A 20688-nucleotide genomic window follows, 5' to 3' on the forward strand; every position below is an offset into this window, starting at 1 on the left:
TATCTTTCTCACTGGTTGCTTTGTTCTTGTCACATCCCCCTCTCCCAAGTTATTTAAAAAAAAAAAAAACCTACAGGAAAAGTAAAGATGCTCAATATATTGGCCACTATCCCTTGCGTTCCTTCTACATCTAAAACACACACATACCAAAAAAAAATCAAATTCCTGGTAAAAGAGACTACTCTTCCTGATGCACAAAAATACCTCTTTTCACACACTCAAAAAGTAAATAGAAAATCCAATCAGGCTAAAAAAAAATAACTAAAGACCAGCATTGGCTCCAAAACAGTAACAGCTGGGCTGGGCTTTAAGGGGGTAATTGTGTAACAGGATACCTATATATTGGCCCCCATTCTGTAAAGGAAAGTAGGCACTTTTTTTCCTTTCTAGAATACTAGCTGAACCCCATAGAGCTAGTGTATTTGCTTGCAACTAAATGCCGCAGATATGTGCGCAACTTACAGCATTCTATAAGTTATGCACCCAAGCGTGAGTCCTGCCCATGCTCCATCCAGCTTCTGCCTCTACCTGTAAAATATATGCTATGTAAGATAGCTCCACTCCATATCTTCTCATCCCATGTTCAAGGCTGCTCTGAAGACTTGGGGCCCTGTTTACTAAGCCATGCTGTAGGCACGCTTTTTAGCGTTTGCTAAAACTTTGCACGCACTAACGTTAGAGACACCCATAGGAATATATGGATGTCTCTAGCATTAGTATGTGCTAAAAAGTTAGGTCGCCTACAGCACAGCTTAGTAAATAGGGCCCCTAGCTTTTCAGGCAGGTATTTGTCACTTTGGATAGTAGTTAGGATCCCCAGCTGTCTCACAGCTTCTATTGTCCTATGGATTACTATGTTTATTTATTGATTTAGATTTTGCACACACCTTTTTCAGTATTAGCTGAAGGTGAGTTACATTCAGGTACACTGGATATTTCTCTGTCCCAGGAGGGCTCACAATCTAAGTTTGTACCTGAGGCAATGGATGGTTAAGTGACTTGCCCAAGATCACAAGGAGCAGCAGTGGGATTTGAACCGGCCACCTCTGGATTGCAAGACCGGTGCTCTAACCACTAGGCCACTCCTCCATATGTTGTGCTATACACTACCCCTCCCCCTTTTTTCTTTCATATCCATTTTCCCCATTTGGTTTATGTTCAGTTTTAATTATTAATTATTGTAAACCACCTTGATGTCACTTTGAAAATCTGGTGTTATAACAAATGTTCATGGTAAATAGGTAAAATAAATACAGAATAGCATTAAGACGGAATTTTGGCATTTGTACACACATGGGCACACACATGTACTTATATACCATTATTCTAATCATGCACACAATCAACATGTAAATGTTGGTGCCCACATTAGAGAATTACCCCCTAAATTCCAAATCCTTACCTCAGGGGTGGTTGACAGCTATCCTAGATTGAGGCTCACTGCTCCTAAAACTTAACAAAAACCACCAGTCTATTAGGGAACCTAAAGATGATCAAATCACCATGTAAAAATGACATTTATAAAACACAATAAAAAATATAAAACAAAAGCTAAAAATAACATTAAAAATTTGATTATTTATGGAATTAATCATTAAAAACAATAGACTAGAACTAGGATGTTTTTTTTAATGGTAACGCTTTATCTAGACTTGGGAAGAGTAATATTTTAAGAAAAAGTTTTTCTTTTCCTTTTTATAGCAATCTTGTTTTTAGCTGGTGCTCTTTGTGGTCATAGAATCAAGAGTCCACTGTAGCATGTGGTTTTAATCCTTTTGCCGCTATAACCAATATTTTGGAGATAAATTTGTCTTGATTTCCCCCTTTTTGATTTATCTGTGTTTTCCCACTTATGATTGCTCATTTTATTTTTTAAACCCCTTTTTTTTTCTACACCTATCCGATCCCTTGTTAGGTACCATCCCTTTCTAGTGTGTTGTCTCAGGTATGTAAGAGCCCTTTTGCAGGCTTATTGCCAAAAAATGTCTGGCATTTTAAAGACTATTTACAAAAGCATTCTGACTGAGCTATTTATAGATCAGAAGCATTTGGACCAGATTATTTTGAACACTACTACTACTACTATTTAACATTTCTAAAGCGCTACCAGGGTTACGCAGCTGTACAATCTAACAAAGAAGGACAGTCCCTGCTCAAAGGAGCTTACAATCTAAACACCTTTTTTAGACTATGCTTTAATAAACTTGTAATTTGTTGTACCCCTGTTAATGTTAGCAATCAACCTATGCCTCTGCCAATTGATGTGCAGTGGGATTTGCTATTCCAGTTTTATGTTTGAAAGTACTCAAACTGTATGATGTTGGTTCACTATAATAGCCATATATATTAACTAATACTAATAATTCAGTGATCAATATCTAATGATAAGCATGTGCCTTTAATCCAATAAGGGTAAAGTTTGATGTAAGAATATATGAAAAGCTATGCTGAATCCGATCAAGTCCATCAAACTCAATATCCAGTTTCCAAAAGTGGCCAGTTCAAGTCACAAGCACACTGCAGATCCCCAAAAGTTGATCTGTTTCACATAGCTCATTTCCAAGAATGAGCAGTGGTTCTCTCAAGTTTATCTGGCTATTAATTTTTAAGGGGCTTTTCCTCCAGGAACTTGTCCAGATTTTTTTAACCCTGCTAGGTTAGTTGCCTTTGACCCACATCCTCTAGCAACAGATTCCACGGCTTAATTATGCATTGCTTCATTTAAAAAAATACTTTCATGATTTTTTTTTCAGTCTGCATTCTAATGGTCATTAGTTTTATGGAATATTCTTTTGTTTCCATTATGTATTATCTACTGATTAAACAGTGAATAATACTTAATGGAAAGGGGGAGAAAGAGCTGTGGGAATGATAGGTTGCTAAATGGTCATGCTAGCAGCTTATAAATGTTTTCATGCTCAGATGAAAAAATAAACAACCATACCTTATGTAACTGTTCTTACTCATGATTTTGCAAACTTTGAACACATCCCCTCACATTCATCTTTTTTCCATTCTGAAGAGCCTTTTAACTTTTCATGAAGAGGGTGATCATCCTCTCATCATTTTTGTCACCCTTCAACAGAACTGTTTCTAGAAAAGGGGTAACCAAAACATAGTAGCATAGTAAATAACAGTAAGACCTGCATGTCCGTCCAGTCGTGGCATATAGTATTCAAGGTGCAGCCACACCCTGAACTATAGAGACATTGGGGTCCTTTTACGAAGGCACAACCAAAAGTGGCCTGTGCTGGTGTAGGCTCGTGTTTTAGACGCACGCTGGTCCATTTCCTCAGCTTACCTGGAAAAAAGACATTTTTTTTTAATGTGCTGGAAAATGGACGTGCGGCAAAATGAAAACCAGAGCGCGTCCATTTTTGGCCTGAGACCTTAGCACCACCCGTTGACTTAGTGATAAGGTCTTGTGCACTAACTGGGCGGTAAGCATCCAGTGCGCATCAACTGCTGATTACCGCCGGGTAAGCACCACGCGGTAGAAAATGTTTTGGGCGCCACCAAAGAAGGAATTACCTCCCGGGGCATGCGGTAGCCGGGTGGTCGTGCCAGTTGGATGTGCATAGACGCCTATGCGCCTTTTTAAAATGGCCCCTTAATGATTTCCAAGTTTTGTTTTCTGTATAATCCCTGGCATTCTGCTGCTTTTTGGCAGCATCGGCACATCAGGTTGAAAATTTCAACACATTGTCTGCAGTGACTCCAAGCTTTTTATCTTGGGTGGTAACTTCTAAAGCAGAACGTAGCACTTTGTATGTGTAGTTGGGATTAGTTTTCCTCCCTTATATGGTAGGTAAGTGCTACCCAGCGCATCCCAGGATGCACTGAGCAGGGCACCACCATTTTGTTTGTGGTGCTGGAAAAGGAGGGAGTTCTGTTCCCTCCTCCTACTGTGAGGTGCAGGGGGGTGAGTGGGGACCGCTAGACCACCAGGGCAGGTAGGGGATGGGTTTGGCAGCCCACTTGGGCCACCAGGGATTTTGTTCTGGGAGTTGGGGGGGGGGGGCAGTGGAATTGAGATCCACTGGACCTCTAGCCCTCCTACCCTCATGTCAGGGGGGGTGGGGGGACAGCAGCCTACTGGACCTCCATCCTCCCTTTTGCTATCTGGGGGGTGGGAGCTTGGGGGGGCACTAGGCCATCAGGGCCTTGCTTTTCCTGGCGGGCAGCTAATGATGCAAGGGGGCCAATGGACCCCTAGGACACTGTGGCAGCCCGGACTGCCTGACTCTGATGGGGGGAGGAACAGAGATTTAACTCTAACACCAGCTCTGAGCTGGCTTAGGGTTAAGGCACTATTCCGCCCCTACGATCAGAGCACTGTGCTCTGATCATAGGGGCAGAATACTGCAGAGCTCATTTAAATGAGCTCTTTGGTGTTCCTGCACCCTCGCGCCAGATGCCATTTGATCATGGGCGCTGTGTAAACATGGGCGCTAGTCTGCCACTAGTGGCCTCTAGCACCCGCAGTTACTTTTGATCATCTAGGCCTAAGTACTTTGAAAATACACCTCTATAACTGTGTATATGGTCAGTAGTTCTGGTTTTTTAGTATAGCATTTTTACTGAAACTGATGGAAGACTCTACTGTTCTGCAGTCTCCCAGATCACCCATGAGCCCCTTTAACAATTATTAACATGATACTGGCTACAGTCCACTCTTGGCTATAGGTTGCAGATCACTATTTGTTTTCTGCAGCCCTACCCCCGGTCTTTCATCCGTGAACACAGAGCTAAAATAATTGTTAAGCAGTTCAGCTTTATCCTTATCTTCCACATATTTCTCTCCCCCAGCTTTGAGCCTCGCAATGCTATTATGGCACTTCCTCTTGTCACTTACATATCTGAAAAAGGTTTTATCCCCCAATTTTACCGTATTAGCTATCTTTTCCTTCATTTGCCGCTTCACTTTCCTGATAGCTTTTCCAGCTTCTTTTCGCTTATTCAGATATTCTCTCCTGTCTTCATCTTTCTGAGTCATCTTATAGGAGGATTGTGAGATTTCTTGAACTAAATGGGACCCGAGGCAGCATGGCTTCACTAGTGGCAGGTCGTGTCAGACGAATCTGACTGTCTTCTTCAACTGGGTGACCAAACAGTTGAACGTAGGAGGGGTGCTTGAAGTGGTATACTTGGATTTCAGCAAAGCCTTTGACACGGTTCCGCACAGGCGACTGATAAATAAATGAGTGCTCTTGGTATGGGACCTAGAGTAACTGATTGGGTTAAAAATTGGTTGAATGGAAGGAGACAGAGGGTAGTGGTAAATGGAGCTTGCTCTGAAGAAAAGGATGTCATCAGTGGAGTACCGCAGGGATCGGTCCTGGGGCCGGCTCTTTTTAACGTCTTTGTGAGCGATATTGCGGAAGGGCAGTCTGGTAAGGTTTGTCTCTTTGCAGATGATACCAAACTCTGTAACAGGGTGGACACCCTGGAGGGCATGAATGACATGAGGAAGGACCTAGGAAAGCTGGAGGAATGGACCGATTTGGCAACTAAGGTTTAATCCCAAAAAATGCAGGGTCATGCACTTGGGTCACAAGAATCCGAGGGAATGGTACAGTATAGGGGGTGAAGTGCTTCAGTGTACAAAGGAAGAGCGGGACTTGGGGGTGATTGTATCTGATGACCTTAAAGCTTCCAAACAGGTAGAAAAAGCAACGGTCAAAGCCAGAAGGATGCTTGGGTGCATAAAGAGAGGCATGACCAGCAGGAAAAAGGAGGTGATAGTGCCGTTGTATAAGTCTCTAGTGAGGCCCCATTTGGAGTACTGTGTGCAGTTCTGGAGACTGCACCTACGGAAAGATATAAACAGGATGGAGTCGGTCCAGAGGGCGGCTACAAAATTAGTAAGCGGTCTTGAACATAAAAATTATAAGGATTATGCCAGGTACTGATAACCTGGATTGGCCACTGCTGGAAACAGGACGCTGGGCTTGATGGACTGGGACAGACCGAAGGCCCATGTTGTATATTCTTAACTCAACAAATAGAAAAATGCCTATGGGGTGAGCAGCATGTGACTGTTTAAAAGACTTGGGGGGGGGAGGGGCTCATTTTTGAAAGACAAGAACATCCAAAATAGTGTCATAAAGCAGCATTTGGATGTATTTCTTCTCAAAACATCCAAATTGGTATTTTCAAAACCTATTTTGCAGACGTTTATCTATGCAATTCGTCTTCAGTGCATCCAGATCACAAGAGGTATGTTTCAGGATGGGATTTGGACAGGCTTTGTGCGTTCCTAACACTTGGATGTTTTGTAGCTATAATGGAACAAAACAAAAACAAAATGTTTAGATCTAGACCTGTTTTTAGAATGAATAAGGCAAAAAAGGTGCCCTAAATGACCAGATAACCAGTGGAGGGAATCAGGGATGACCCCCTTATTCCCCTAGTGGTCACTGATCCCCTCCCACTCCCAAAAGATGTGAATAAAAATAGTGCTTACCAGCCTCGATGACAGCTTCAGGTCCCTGGAGTAGTGTAGTGGTTGGTGCAGTAGACTATAGAGAAGGGGATCCAGGCCCATAGCTCGCTCTACTTGTCAAACTTGTGGTGGAATGTGTGAGCCCTCCAAAACTGACCAAAAACCTACTTGTACCCACATATAGATGACCCCTTCACCCATAAAGGCTGTTGTAGTGGTGTACAGTTGGGGGTGGTGGGTTTTAGAGGCCTCAGCAAACAGTGGAGGAGTGGCCTAGTGGTTAGGGTGGTGGACTTTGGTCCTGGGGAACTGCGGAACTGAGTTTGATTCCCGGCACAGCCAGCTCCTTGTGACTGTGGGCAAATCACTTAACCCTCCATTGCCCACCGCATTGAGCCTGCCATGAGTGGGAAAGTGCGGGGTACAAATGTAACAAAAATAAAATAAATAAATAAGGTAAGGGGGTAACGGTGAGATGTGTACCTGGGAGCTTTTATATGAAGTCCACAGCAGTGCTCCCTAGGGTGCCCCCTTGCTTTCCTGGGATGTCTGTGTGACCAGTCTACTAAGATTGCTGGCTCATCCTACATCCCAGTGGCTTGATTTTGTGCGTTTTACACTTGGATTTTTTTTTTTTTTTTTTTCAAAAATGGACCAAAAATATAAACACACAGCACAAAACCATCTAGCATGTGGCCATTTAAAAAAAAAAGATAGATGTTTTGCTATTTTGCAAATGGCTATATTTCCTATTTGAATTTGGGACATTTAGGACTACATTCTAGATATCACGCCTAAAAATTCAGTGCCAAAATGAAATTCGCTTAAGTATATTCTATAAAATATGCCTTAATTTAGGCGTACTTTATAGAATAAGCCTAAATTTCCACATTGTTTATAGAATACTAGCCGTTCAGCACGGGCTAGTATAGGAAGGGGGGGTTGAGAGGCCCCCCACCCCGCGGCCGAGTTCGCCGCTGCCGCTCCCCCTCCGAGTTGGGCCCCCCCCCCCGGAGCCGTCGCCACCTTCCACCCAGTCGGGCCCTCGCTCCGCTATTGAAACAGCGAGGGCACGCAGCACAGAGCTCTACTGCTGAGCTGCCGTGGCCTGCCTTCCTTCTTCTCTGCCTGTGTCCCGCCCTCGTGTGACGTAACGTCGTTGAGGGCGGGACACAGGCAGAGAAGAAGAAGGAAGGCCGACGGCAGCTCAGCAGAGCTGTGTGCTGCGTGCCCTCGCTGTTTCAATAGCGGAGCGAGGGCCCGACCGGGTGGAAGGTGGGTGGCGGCGGCGACTCCGGGTGGAGGGAGCGTTAGCGACGGCGGTGTCCCTCGCAAATGCGCAGTAGAGACCCTCTCTGTTCCGCCCCCGTCATCACGTATTGACGCGGGGACGGGGCAGAGAAGGTCTCTACTGCGCATTTGCGAGTGAGTACGACACTCGCCATTTATATATATTGATTCAGTGCCAAAATGAAATTCACTTAAGTATATTCTATAAAGTATGCCTTAATTTAGATGTACTTTATAGAATATTCTATAAACAATGTGGAAATTTAGGCTTATAGTGAATGCCAGTCCATGCGACTAAACTTAGTCACAGCCAATTGCGCCAAGTAAAACCTGGCTTACATCCTGATTCCTAAATTACTCACAGAGTGGGTGTATTCTATAATAACATGCATAGATTTTAGAAACACCCATGACCCACCCATGCCATGCCCACTTTTCAACTATGTGGCTTAGAATTTACATGCAGCACATTATAGAATACACTTAGACAGTTCTGCACATAAATTCTAATTAATTCCAATTAGTGTTGATAATTGTTAGTATCCAATTATCAGTGCTGATTAGTTAACCAATTAGCTTGTGTGCATTGTTATGGAATACATTTTGATTTCTGCACGGAAATCTCAGTATGATATATAGAATCTCACGGTTAGTGCAAAACATCCAAAGTCCAACTTAGACGTCATATCAAAACTGTCCCTCTTGGTATATTAAATAATAACAAATCATTCTCACATTATGCTCTCCTAAAGTTGAAAGGTGTTAATGTATCAGAATTTGTGATAATTGTGTCCTAAAGACAGTCATGAAATCATGATGGTACATCCCATGGATTTGAACTGAAAAGTAAAATCTTTAAAGAAGTAAATTATGCTTTAAATAAAAATAGAAGTGAAAAGGGTTCTGAGTATACTGAGGGGTCCTTTTACTAAGGTGCGCTGAAAAATGGCTTGCAGTAGTGTAGTCGCGGGTTTTGGGCGCACGCCAATCCATTTTTCAGCGTGCCTGTAAAAAAGGCCTTTTTTTGCCGAAAATGGACGTGCGGCAAAATCAAAATTGCCACTCGTCCATTTTGGGTCTGGGACCTTACTGCCAGCCATTGACCTAGCGGTAAAGAATCCTGGCAGTAATGACCTACATACGTGAAATGCCACTTAGCGCGCGTCCATTATGTGCGCCTGAAAATAAAAAATATTTTTCAGACAGGCATATCGGACACGCACGAAAATTGAAATTACCGCAAAAGCCATGCGGTAGTCAAGCAGTAACTCAATTTTGGCGTGCATTGGGCGTGCTTAGACACTTACACAGCTTAGTAAAAGGACCCCTAAGTATTTTCAAGCAAAAACTTCCTTGGTAATAGCAATCTGCCTCACTTTGTTTATGTAGTTACGCAGATCCAGCAGTAATCAGAACACAGCAGTATGTGTTTGTATTCTACAGTCTCTTTACTTTTCAAAATAGCCTGGAAGAAGTTAAAGCCGTTTTTTTCTATAAAGTATTTGATTACAGAAATTTGACTTTAACTTGTCATATGAGGAGAACTGATAGTCATCTCTCTAGTACTTTTTTTTTTACTTGCATTAATGCATGAGATTTCCCATTAATTTTTAAATTTGTGCATGCCCTATCTTCTTTATATAGTCTGTTGTGGAACATAGTGCTGTGTGTAGAATAATGAAAACTCAAAAATAATGCTTCAGTCGTAGCTGCTGTCACTCTAATTTTACCATCCAGATGATAGAACAGGCGTATGTAGGAGAAAGCACTTAACAGATGTCAAGATCCATTATCAGGCTCATGGGGGGGGGGGGGGGGAACTATACATATTCAAGGGTTTTATAGAATACATTTAGATGTGACTGCAGTGCATTGCAGCACACTGCTTAACTCCTCAGTTCTTGTGCCTGAAGCTACGTGATATAATGCAAAACCCATTATAATCAAACCATCCCCAACAAAAGTTTGGTAGAAGGCAGATAGAGATATCCAAGTGAGTGTTCATAAGTGAACTTATTCTGTGGCACTGAAGGGGTAAGTCAATAACATTTGTTTTTTGAAAAATTTGTCATTGTCAGCAGTAAGAGCTAGAGATAGTAAGCTAACAACCAGCAGCAAACCAGAACTGGCAATGATCAATTTCAAGGGACTGATTTCAGTGATAAACTTGCCTTTTACATTTTTCAACACCTTGTATTTGATGGAAAGGGTGAAGGGAAGAACACAGACTATGATGACCCTAATGCATTCATTTAGACTCTCCTGGAAATACTAAAGAACTACTGTAGAGGGCAGAAAACACACTGGATGTCCCATTTCTGACCTTGGTGGGCAATCTTAATTTTTAGCCGGGTCAGAGCAATTTGCCTTTTCGAGTCGGACAGTCAAGGATATGCAAACATGGGACACCTTATAAAAGAGGGTAAAGGACAGATGAAATCAAAGTGAGACTTAACCATCAACAACATGCTGTCCTGTATGCAAGCAAGATATTATTATAATGTTCTTCAACATCAGTATGGGGAAACATGGGGCTTTAGTAGCTGAATAGGATAAAATGGTGTGGTAGCCATATTAGTCCACTTTTAAAGCTAATGAATAGAAAGAACACAAGAAAAAGGAAAGATTAAATGATACCTTTTTTATTGGACTAACTTAATAAATGTATTGACTAGCTTTAGAAGGCAATACATTTTTTGCACGTTAGAAATGAGCAAAAGATGACAAATATAAGTGTGTACATAAGTGAAACATAACAGCATTCCAGTGACAGTCTCACATGGAAAGGTAGATGGGGGGGAGAGAAACAAAGATCTGGGATTTCTATCACATTATAAACTGTAAAATTATACTGCTTTGTCACCCTTCAGTCATCCATCCATCTCTCCCCAAGTCCCATCTGGTGGGTGTCAAAATATTTCATCATTTTAACTTCAGGAGTTCTTAACCTAGTCCTTGGGATACACCAAGCCAGTGGTTCCCAAACCTGGTCCTAGAGGCACCCCAGCCAGTCAGTTTTTCATGATATCCACAATGAATATTAATGAGAGAAATTTGCATGCACTGCCTACAGTGAAGGGATGTTAACCGTTACATTAATTCTTGTCTTTATTTATTTATTTATTTGGATTTTGCTCACACCTTTTTCACTATTAGGTCAAGGTGAGTTTCATTCAGATACACTGGGTATTTCCCTGTCCCTGAAGGGCTCACAATCTAAGTTTGTACCTGAGGCAATGGAGGGCTGCTCCTTGTGCCCAAGATCACAAGGAGCAGCAGTGAGATTTGAACTGGCCACCTCTGGATGTCCAAACCAGTTCTGTAACCACTAGGCCACTCCTCCACTCCTTTAGCATCTGGTCTGTCCCCCAACATAGCATTCTTCTCCACATTTTGTGCATTGAATGCTTTATACTACATTTGAAGAACAGCATGAGTAGGATCCACTTATACTGAATGTTTTTCCCATGTGAGTAACTGTGAGGTCCTGTGATATGTGCTAGCACAGTTTACAGCTTGGTATATTGCAGGAATGTGTGCCATTCTCTTATTTTTGAGCTTCTGTTGGGAGTTTGCTTCTCACTAATTTTTGCATCAGATTAGGTGGTTGTCGGAATATCTCTTTCAGTATTTCATTCTCCTGGAGTAGCAACTGTAGATCTTTTATGATTTTCTCAGTTTTTCAAGCTATGGATTGTATGTTAGTAGAAGGGGGGAGCTATCTTTGTGGTTTTCTTTTCTTTGTACTGCAGTAGGAAACATGACCTCCTAGCAGTAGTAGCACAAGACTGTTACTAGGGGCCAACATTTTGGAGTCAGCCCCAGCCAGGACAGGAGCGACTGGGTGTGCTCTTGCCCAAGGACCTCTGAACCATCAGAGAAACTAATGGTAGGTCCTTTTGGGAAGTAGGGAGCTTACATAGGAGGGGTTGGGTCCTTAATCATGGGGGAGTTGGGGGGTCTGGAATCAGCATCGTGACCCCTGTAAACTCCAGCGAGGAGCATCAGGCCGTGGCTGTGAGGCCTGATTCTCCTGGCACAGTAAAATAACTCCAGCTTTTGGCTAGAATTATTTTACCATGATTTTCTGCCCATAACACAAGGTGCGTTATGGTTTGTACATAGTAATAAGTTGCTTTAAATGCATTTTCAAGTTTTGCATCTCATTACTATACAGCCCATAGCAACCTAAATGCCCTAACGCAGCTTGATAACTTCCCTCCTTAGGCTATAAATGTAATCTAGGAAACTACAAGTTGAATTAGAGTAGAATTCTAGCACACAGGGAGATGACCATTCTCTCCAAGGGCAAATGGTACTCAGAGCCAGTAAGTTTATAAGTATTATACTGCTCTTAATGATAAAGGTGATCCTACAATTTTGGTTTATAGAAAATGAACCACTCCTCCAGGCGTGGAAGCAGAGAATGTATGAAATGGCCTATTTTGAGCTGAGGATGTACAAACCTGGGTTGATGTATTATAAGCAGATATGCCACTACTAGCTAAAGAAAAATCCTAAATAATTGGGATGTTAATGCGATGGGTTTCTTTCTTCTTTCTGGCTTCCCCTCCCCCCACCCCACACACAGAACCCCAAACAGAATCACAAAACCCACATTTCCGGTCTCAGCCTGTGGGCTCTCTATAGGTGTATCTTTATTCAGCACCTCTTGATGAGGCACACAATTTTATTTGGCCATGATCATAGGGTCATGGCTACAAAAAGATTGACAAGAACTGGCTTATACCAAAGTAGAACCATACTACACACAATATTTAACTGGATAAAACTGGGATGCTTATGAAGCAATGATTTTGAGAATGGTGACGTGTGGGTGAGTGAGGGGTGAAAGGATGGTAGGAGTGACTTAGGGGAAAAAAGCAAAACATTTGCATTGAACTGGGATATAAACCATTAAGAGATAAGTGAGCAATGTGATATTTGGTTGTTGGAGAGCATTCAGTTATATGTTGGCTATCGGATGTTGATTTGTTAAAGTATATAAGGGTCAAGCAAATAATCCATACAGTGTAATCTCAGTAAACCACAATAAAGGTATAAATAAAAAAAATTATATAAACATTTTCTATTATAATTGCACATGAAAATAACTGATTTCAGAATCAGGGCATGAGTGAGCATTACCTTGTCCAACTTTTTGTTTTTCAGCAACTTCCACCTCCATTGCCAAGCAAGACACCACCACCTCCCCCTCCAAAAACTACCCGCAAACAAGCCTCATTGGACTATGGTATCATGCAGTGAACAGCAAGAATTTCTCCAAAGATAAAGCTGTAATATGTCATGTCTTACATATTTTAAAGTATATAATATTTATCTCATTTGAGCCTGCAGTATCTAACATTTAGTGCAATCATTTTAATGTTGTGGAATTTATTTCTAACAGAAAATCAGCCTGCTATGAAATAAGAAAACCTTTTGAACTGCAGCTGCTAATTTATCAGAGTAAAGTATGGGGATGGAATGCTAATAAATGCAGCACTGGTTCTACAATATTACATTTTAATAATGGAGTAAGACTTTAAAATGCATTAAGTTGTAATTGGCTCATCATTGTATAGATGTGTGTGTCTGTGTATATATACATATATACATAGACACAAAATTGTTTTTAGATTGTTTTAATGTTTCTTTTATCATAATAGTACCATAAAGTGTCTGATTTTCAGTATGATGTAATTTTTAACTGCAAAAATTGTATAAATATCTGTTTTCTTTAAATACTCTCTGAGATTATCCATTATTGAGAAAAGTGTAAACTAATTTCTTAATGTTTCCATTGCCATTTTGTTATTTTTAATTATTTGCATTTTTGTTGCAATCATTTTGTACACTGTTTTAAATGCGTCACTGACTTCAAGCAATAAAAACAATGTCCCTGGAAACAAAAAAGGAAATTTTTGAAAATTTGTTAATTGAATTGCTTAAATTGTCTCCTTTGTTAGAAAGTTGAAAAGGTAGTCCAACATTGACATTCCAAAATTGGTTCTAGCTTTACAGTAATTTCTTCAAAATTATCATGCCATTGTTGCTACTAGGTCCTTGAAAGGTTTATTGCAACATCTTTATACTTGACTAAATTTTCTATGTGTGTATGCATGTATATGAAAAGATCAAGATTGTACAAGTTCATGGTCAAGCCTATTCACAAATAATCATTAACCAAGAAACCTGTAAAATACCAGGGCAGTTTCACTTATTTTGGCAGCATTATGTCTATTGATGGTAACATCCAGAGCAGAGGTTCTCAACCTGGTCCTTAGGACGCACCAAGCCAGTCAGGTTTTCAGGATATCCACGATGAATATGCATGAAAGGAATTTCTATGTCCAACTGGCTGGGTGTGTCCTGAGGATTGTATTGAGCACTCTGATCTAGAGTGATGCTAATTTCATCTCAATGATTTGGAAGCACTCTAGTAATGTAAAATTTGAAGAAAAAACTTTAAAACATTTTATCAACACTCAAGCTTATACAGAAAATCTCCCACTGGTATATTTATGGAAAAAAGAACATGACAAAGTTTGGACATGCAGTTACATAGCCAATTAGAAAGTGTGCCTTTGCTGCCAGCAGCTCCCATCCGGTTAGGGTCAAAAGAAACAAAAAGCTGGATGGGCTTTCTAAGGGCTTTAATATGATCCAGATGGAAAGCCAAAGTTCTCTTGTAATCCAGAATATGAAATGCATTTTCACCATATATATATATATATATATATATATATATATATATATATAGGCTCATTTTGAAAGCACTCGGACAAAGTTGCATAGAAACCTATGGAACTTTGTAAGTCTAAGTGCTTTGAAAATATGCACATATATCGTGTTAGTTCTGTTACTAAGATTCAATTTGCCATCTCCAAGTTTACCTCATTGTTTATATTTATGCTTATAGAAACATAGAAAGATGACAGTAGTTAAGAGCCAAGTGGCCCATCCAGTCTGCTCATCCTCTGTAACCAATAACTCCTCCTTTTCCTGAGAAATGCCTTTTTTTATATTTTTGCTGAAAATGGACGTGTGGCAAAATCATAATTGGTGTGCGTCCATTTTGGGTCTGAGACCTTACTGCCAGCCATTGACCTAGCAGTAAAAACTCACATGGTAACTGGGCGGTAATGACCTATGCGCATCAAATGCCACTTGGCACACGTCCAATACACGCGTATGAAAATAAAAAATATTTTTCGGTCTTGCACCAAAAATGAAATTATCACAAGAGCCACGTGGTAGTCGGGTGGTAACTCTATTTTGGCATGCGTTATGCGCGCGTAGACGCTTACGCGGCTTAGTAAAAGGTTCCCTGAGTTTGCTAATGTATAGGGCATTAAAGCAGTCCAGCTGTGACATCATGGCATGGACCACCATAGTCACACTCATCTTTCCAATTAATGGAGAGAGATTTTGTAGTTGCTGCAGGTGACAGAAACCTTTTTTTTTTTATGTTTCATAATTTTTATTAGTTTAAATTAAACTTAAACAGAAATATACTGTTAAGTGAAAAACAGCCAAAAAAGAAAACATTTTACATATTCCATTTTCATTATACGTCAATGGCTTCCTTAGACCTCAAAAGTTGGGGGGGGTTAGAATAAGTGAAGATACCTTTACTTTAACAATTTCAATAAATTTAAAGGAAAATAGTGACACCGCAATCTCAATCCTATTTATTATCTCTAACGTTGTTTTGAATCTAGGAACAACTTAAGCTGATCTGGAACATAAAAAACATATTTAGTACTATTAAACCTCACAATACATTTACATGGATACACTAACAAAAAGGAACCTCCCAATTCCGTTGTTTTTAACCTCATTGAAAGAAACTGCTTTCGCTTTTGTTGAGTCACTTTTGTTACATCTGGATACAGCCATATTTTTTCTCCACCAAAATTGTGGTCTGTTGTTTTAAAGTAAAGTCTCATTACTGCGTTTAAATCCTGTTGAAAAAGAAAAGTTACCAACAAAGTCGCTCTTTCAGTGGCAGTTTCTATTGACTGTTCCAAAATCGCTGTTATATTTCCCACATCCAGTTCATGTCCAGATTGAACCTTTGTTACCTCTTCTATTTTTCTTATCGTGTTAGGTATAAAGTAAATTTTTTCTAATGGTGGAATCGCTTCTTGAGGATATTTTAAATTTTCTTTAAGAAATCTAGCAAATAAATCTTGGGGAGACATCCCATATATTTTGGGGAAATTAAGCAAGCGCAGGTTCAATCTTCTATTATGATTTTCGATATTTTCAAGTTTTCTCCTAATATCCACATTGTCTTTTATCACAGCAACTTTAAATTCATTAGTTTGTTCCACTTCCTTTTGTAAACACTCAATTTTCTGTGAGAAATCTTGTTTAGTAATTTCAACAGAGTCTTTCAATTCCTGAATCTTATTTCCTAGGGATTTTACCTCTTCAGATGAATTTAGAAGGGTTTTTTCCATTTCTAACAATTTCAACCATATTGTCCCCAGATTGACCTCCGTTTCTTTCCCAGCTGATTTAGCTGTTATTGTTGAGTCAGTCACCCCACTAGGACCGCCAACTTCTACCCTTCCGGTGTCCGTCGGTTTCTCCTGCCGACTCACTCCAATGACAGAAACCTTTTTAAAAGCTGTTTACATTTATGGGATCAAAGTAGGCGATGAGTCTTGCAGTATTGCAAGATTCCTCGGTGTTGATTTTAGGGGGCATTCATATTTCCTAAAAGCTATTTTGAAGTCAGGTACGTGTCCCCTTCGGTTAGGAACCCACAGAATATCTGGTTTGCTTGGGTTTGGGCAGGTTTTTTTTTTTTGCCCATTCCTCAGTTGCAGTTTGACAGGCAGTAAGTTTACTCAAAGCTGTGGGTATCAGCATAGATATATAATTTTGCGTCTGTGATGTCCTGTTGCTGATCAGAATGGATTGTGGTCTAACATGTAAATACCTGCTTCTGCCAGCCTTGTAAGCACAGTATTATGATCCAAATGCCAAAGCACTCTGTTGTAAAATTTTGTGTAAGGTAGGCTAATTACTAGAGGCAATACCTGCTTAACCCATTTGGATTTCTTCCAGTGTGGATGCTAAATTAGTGATCCTCTGCTGAGGAAGTAAGGTTATTGCCCAAGCTGTGTCTGGCATAGCTGCTAAAACACCGATTGCTGTGATGGCATTATGTGAGATATGGAGCAATTTATAACAAACCCTAATAAAGAGAAATAAAGCAAAAAATAAAATAAAAAAAAGTCTAACAATACATTTTCAGGGCAATTCCTGAACTAGGTGCTAACATTCATGCACGTAGTGGGGGAAATTCTATCTATGGCGCCTTAAAAATCAGCACCTAAAAACCACGCAGTTAGCATGATTCTACAAATTACATCTAAAGTTACTTATAGTTTGTAGAATATGATCGCGCATATTCTTGCAACTAAAATTTAGGCACACCCATTTAGGCTACCTAAAACCAGGCCTAAATACCTGCACCTAAGTTAGGCACAGATCAGGTGTATGCTATAATAGTGCGCATTGGTTTTTTGAATCTCCTATGGCCACACCCCCTCTTCGACTGTGCGCATTACAATTTATATGCACCGTCTTATAGAATACACCTAGAAATTTGTGTGCATTAATTCTAATTAAAGCCAATTAGTGCTAATTAGTTAAGTGCCATTTAGCACTGATTAGCTAGTGAATTATGTCGTGCGCACAATGTGGTCCTAATTAACTTATTTTGAAGCTCTTACTCTCCTGTTTGGGCTGGTCATTTGGATTTGGTTTTACTTCCACCCTTCGTCTGCTTTGCTTGCGTTTCTGTGGGAGACATGGACTCCCCCTTCTTCCTGTTCAATGCTAGGCCATTTCTGGTGACCAGCGTTGAGTATCTGCTTTATTTTTGGCTGACTCAAACTTAACTGGCCAAGTTTATATTCAGCGCTGGCCAGTGAAGTCTGAATTGGCCAAAGATATTCCAAGTATTGACACGGCAAAATATGGCCACCAAACTCATACTGAAAATCAGCAGATTGCCGGTTCTATCTCGTGATATAACTGGTTAGCTGCTAACTGCAAGTTTTCAGCAGGTTGTGGCCAGCCATGTCCTGCTGAAAATTCACAGATAGTCAGTTATGTGGCATTTCCTTTATACGTCAGGCTCCTACCTTTCACCTTTCATGTGTCTAAGACTAGGCACCTCGTTATGAAATTGTCCCCTTTATGACTAGTTTTTCAAGGCCTGAACCACCTTCCACAGGTCAGGGCTATCTAAGAAACAGATGACTATCAGAATATAATAAGTGAAACATAAAAGTATTCCAATGACAGTCTAAAGAGGAAAGGATGGGATGGGGTAGGGGAGAAGTGAGAGATGGGTGAGTGATCAAGAGGTGACAAAGCAGTATAAATGTATGGTGTATTGTGTGATAAGGAACCCAGATTTTTGTTAAGCCCTGTATAAGATATAATCATAATAGCACATCTTTTTGCCTTCAATTCCAGGTAGAATCATTTCACTAAACCGGAATGGGTTACTTCCCACACCGCTTTCAATCATTACCACTCTATCCTTTTATGAATCTATATGATTTTCTTGTGTCTGTGGGTAAAAAACCTTAGCCTGATCTGTTAAGAAATTCTCTGCTTGCCAAAGATTTGTAGTTAGTAGGAAATAAAATAGTTTCAGTAGCATTTATCTGGTTCTATATACAAGGGAGTGCATTTTTTTTTTTGTAAATGCTGTTTATAGTTTCAGGTTTTATGCTCCCCCATGAAATCAATATCTGCTTTGTCTGCACAATTCCTGATTCAGAGGACATTGCCACTACAGAATAAAAGATGCTTACCAGTTAGATTTAAAAGCCTGACAGGTAACAAAAGGGATGGTAGATAGAGGAACCTTACCTTCAAGCTTGTTAAATTAATATTATGATAGCATATATCAGTGTTCCCAAGTCGGTCCTGGAGTACCCTCTTGCCAGTCAGGCTTTAAAGATATCCACAATGAATATGCATAAGATTGATTTCTATATACTGCCTCAATTGTATGCAAATCTCTTTCATGCATACTCATTGTGCATATCCTCAAAACCGGACTGGCAAGGGGGTACAAGACCGACTTGGGAAACACTTGCATATCTGATTCTCCTTAGGACACTTGAGGGGGTCTTTAAATACTTTGGGGCCCTTTTACTAAGCTGCATAAGCGTCTACACGTGCCCACGCACACCAAAATGGAGTTACTGCCCTGCTACCGCGTGGCTCTTGCAGTAATTTCATTTTTGGCGCACATCCAATACACTCATATGAAAAACAATTTTTATTTTTGGGCACGTGCATTGGGCATTTGACATGTGTAAGTCATTACCGCCTGAGTCTTTACCACTATGTCAATGGCTGGCGGTAAGGTCTCAGACCCAAAATGGACGCGCGCCAATTTTCATTTTGCCGCACGTCCACGTTTGGCAAAAATTCTAAAAAGGCACTGAAAAATGATTCTGCGTGCACCCAAAACACGTGCCTACACTAACGCAGCTAAATTTTCAGCGCACCTTAGTAAAAGGACCCCTTTGTTTCTGATACAAACAGATGGCAGTTATTTTTGTGCATTATAATATCTTACCTGTTACCTCAGTGCTAATGTTTTTAGTACTGAAGCAGGTTCCTGGAAAATACATGGTAATTCTAACATAAGGGTGTCTGCATTTATGTGCCCCTTGTGTATATAAATATATAGAGTGCTGACACTCACAAATGTAAGTGTACAAATTACCCATGAAAGTACTAGCAGGGCACCTAAGTGTACGTAAGTGGCATAGCACGTAAATGCAAGGGGGCATATACATGGGCTCCCACTTATATACACATCGGGCCCTGTTTACTGAGCAGCGCTAAGGACACATTAGCGTTTTTAGTACATGCTAAATGCTAAGTCGCCCATATGTTCCTGTGGGCAACTCTAATGTTTAGCACATGCTAAAATGCTAGTGTGGCTTAGTAAACAGGGCCCATAATTTACAGAGGGATCCTTTTACCAAGCTGCAGTAAAAAGGGCCCTGCGGTAGCAGCGTGGGCCATTTTTGCTGCGTACCAGGGCCCTTTTTCCCTCAGCGGGTAAAAAGCCCTTAAAAAAAGACATGGCCATGTGGTAAGGTTATTCTTACCGCGTGGTCATGCAGAAGGGGGGAGCATTTACCACAACCCATTGAGGTGGCAATAAGGGCTCCTGGCGCCGGGTTAGCACCATGCTAGAAATTATTGAATTATTTTCTATAGCGCCAGAAATGGTGAACGCTCAAGTCGGAACTACTGCCAGCAGCCGCGTTGGGCCACCGGTAGCTCTGGGTTGCCATGCAGCAACTCTTTAGTAAAAGGGCCCCAGAATGCTTTACGGGGCCCTTTTACTAAGCCGTGTAAGCCTCTATGCATGCCCAACATGCGCCAAAATGGAGTTACTACCTGGCTACTCTTGCTGTAATTTCATTTTTGGTGTGCGTCCAAAAAATAATTTTTATTATCAAATGCGTGCCAAGTGGCATTTGATGTGCATAGGTCATTAGCGCCCGGTTACTGTGTGAGATTTTACCACTAGATCAATGGCTGGCAGTAAGGTCTCAGACCCAAAATGGGTGCACACCAATTTTGATTTTGCCACATGTCCATTTTCATCAAAAATTTTAAAAAGGCATTTTTTGCAGGCGCACTGAAAAATGGATCTGCCCGTGCCCAAAACACACGCCTACACTACCGCAGGCCATTTTTAAGCACATTACTACTACTACTTATCACTTCTATAGTGCTTCAAGGCATATGCAGCACTGTACACCATACACAAAAAGACAGTCCCTGCTCAAAGAGCTTACAATCTAAATAAGACAGGTAAACAGAACAACTAAGAGGCACACCTTAGTAAAAGGGTGCTTACAATCTAAATCAGACAGCTAAACAGACAG

At 40.7% G+C, this 20688-nt stretch overlaps 1 protein-coding gene across 1 annotated transcript in view; it reads left to right on the plus strand.

Moving 5' to 3' along the window:
* Positions 1–13616, plus strand: part of DOCK1 (dedicator of cytokinesis 1) — a 906712-nt gene extending 893096 nt beyond the window's left edge. The window contains exon 52 of the mRNA XM_030202953.1: positions 12908–13616. Within this exon, the coding sequence (XP_030058813.1) occupies positions 12908–13003 (96 nt within the window). The 3' untranslated portion in view covers positions 13004–13616. The remainder of the gene's footprint in view (positions 1–12907) is intronic.
* Positions 13617–20688: the final 7072 nt, after the last annotated feature.

This window comes from Microcaecilia unicolor, chromosome 5, assembly GCF_901765095.1.
Source record: "Microcaecilia unicolor chromosome 5, aMicUni1.1, whole genome shotgun sequence".
In the NCBI taxonomy this organism is placed as follows: Eukaryota; Metazoa; Chordata; class Amphibia; order Gymnophiona; family Siphonopidae; genus Microcaecilia; species Microcaecilia unicolor.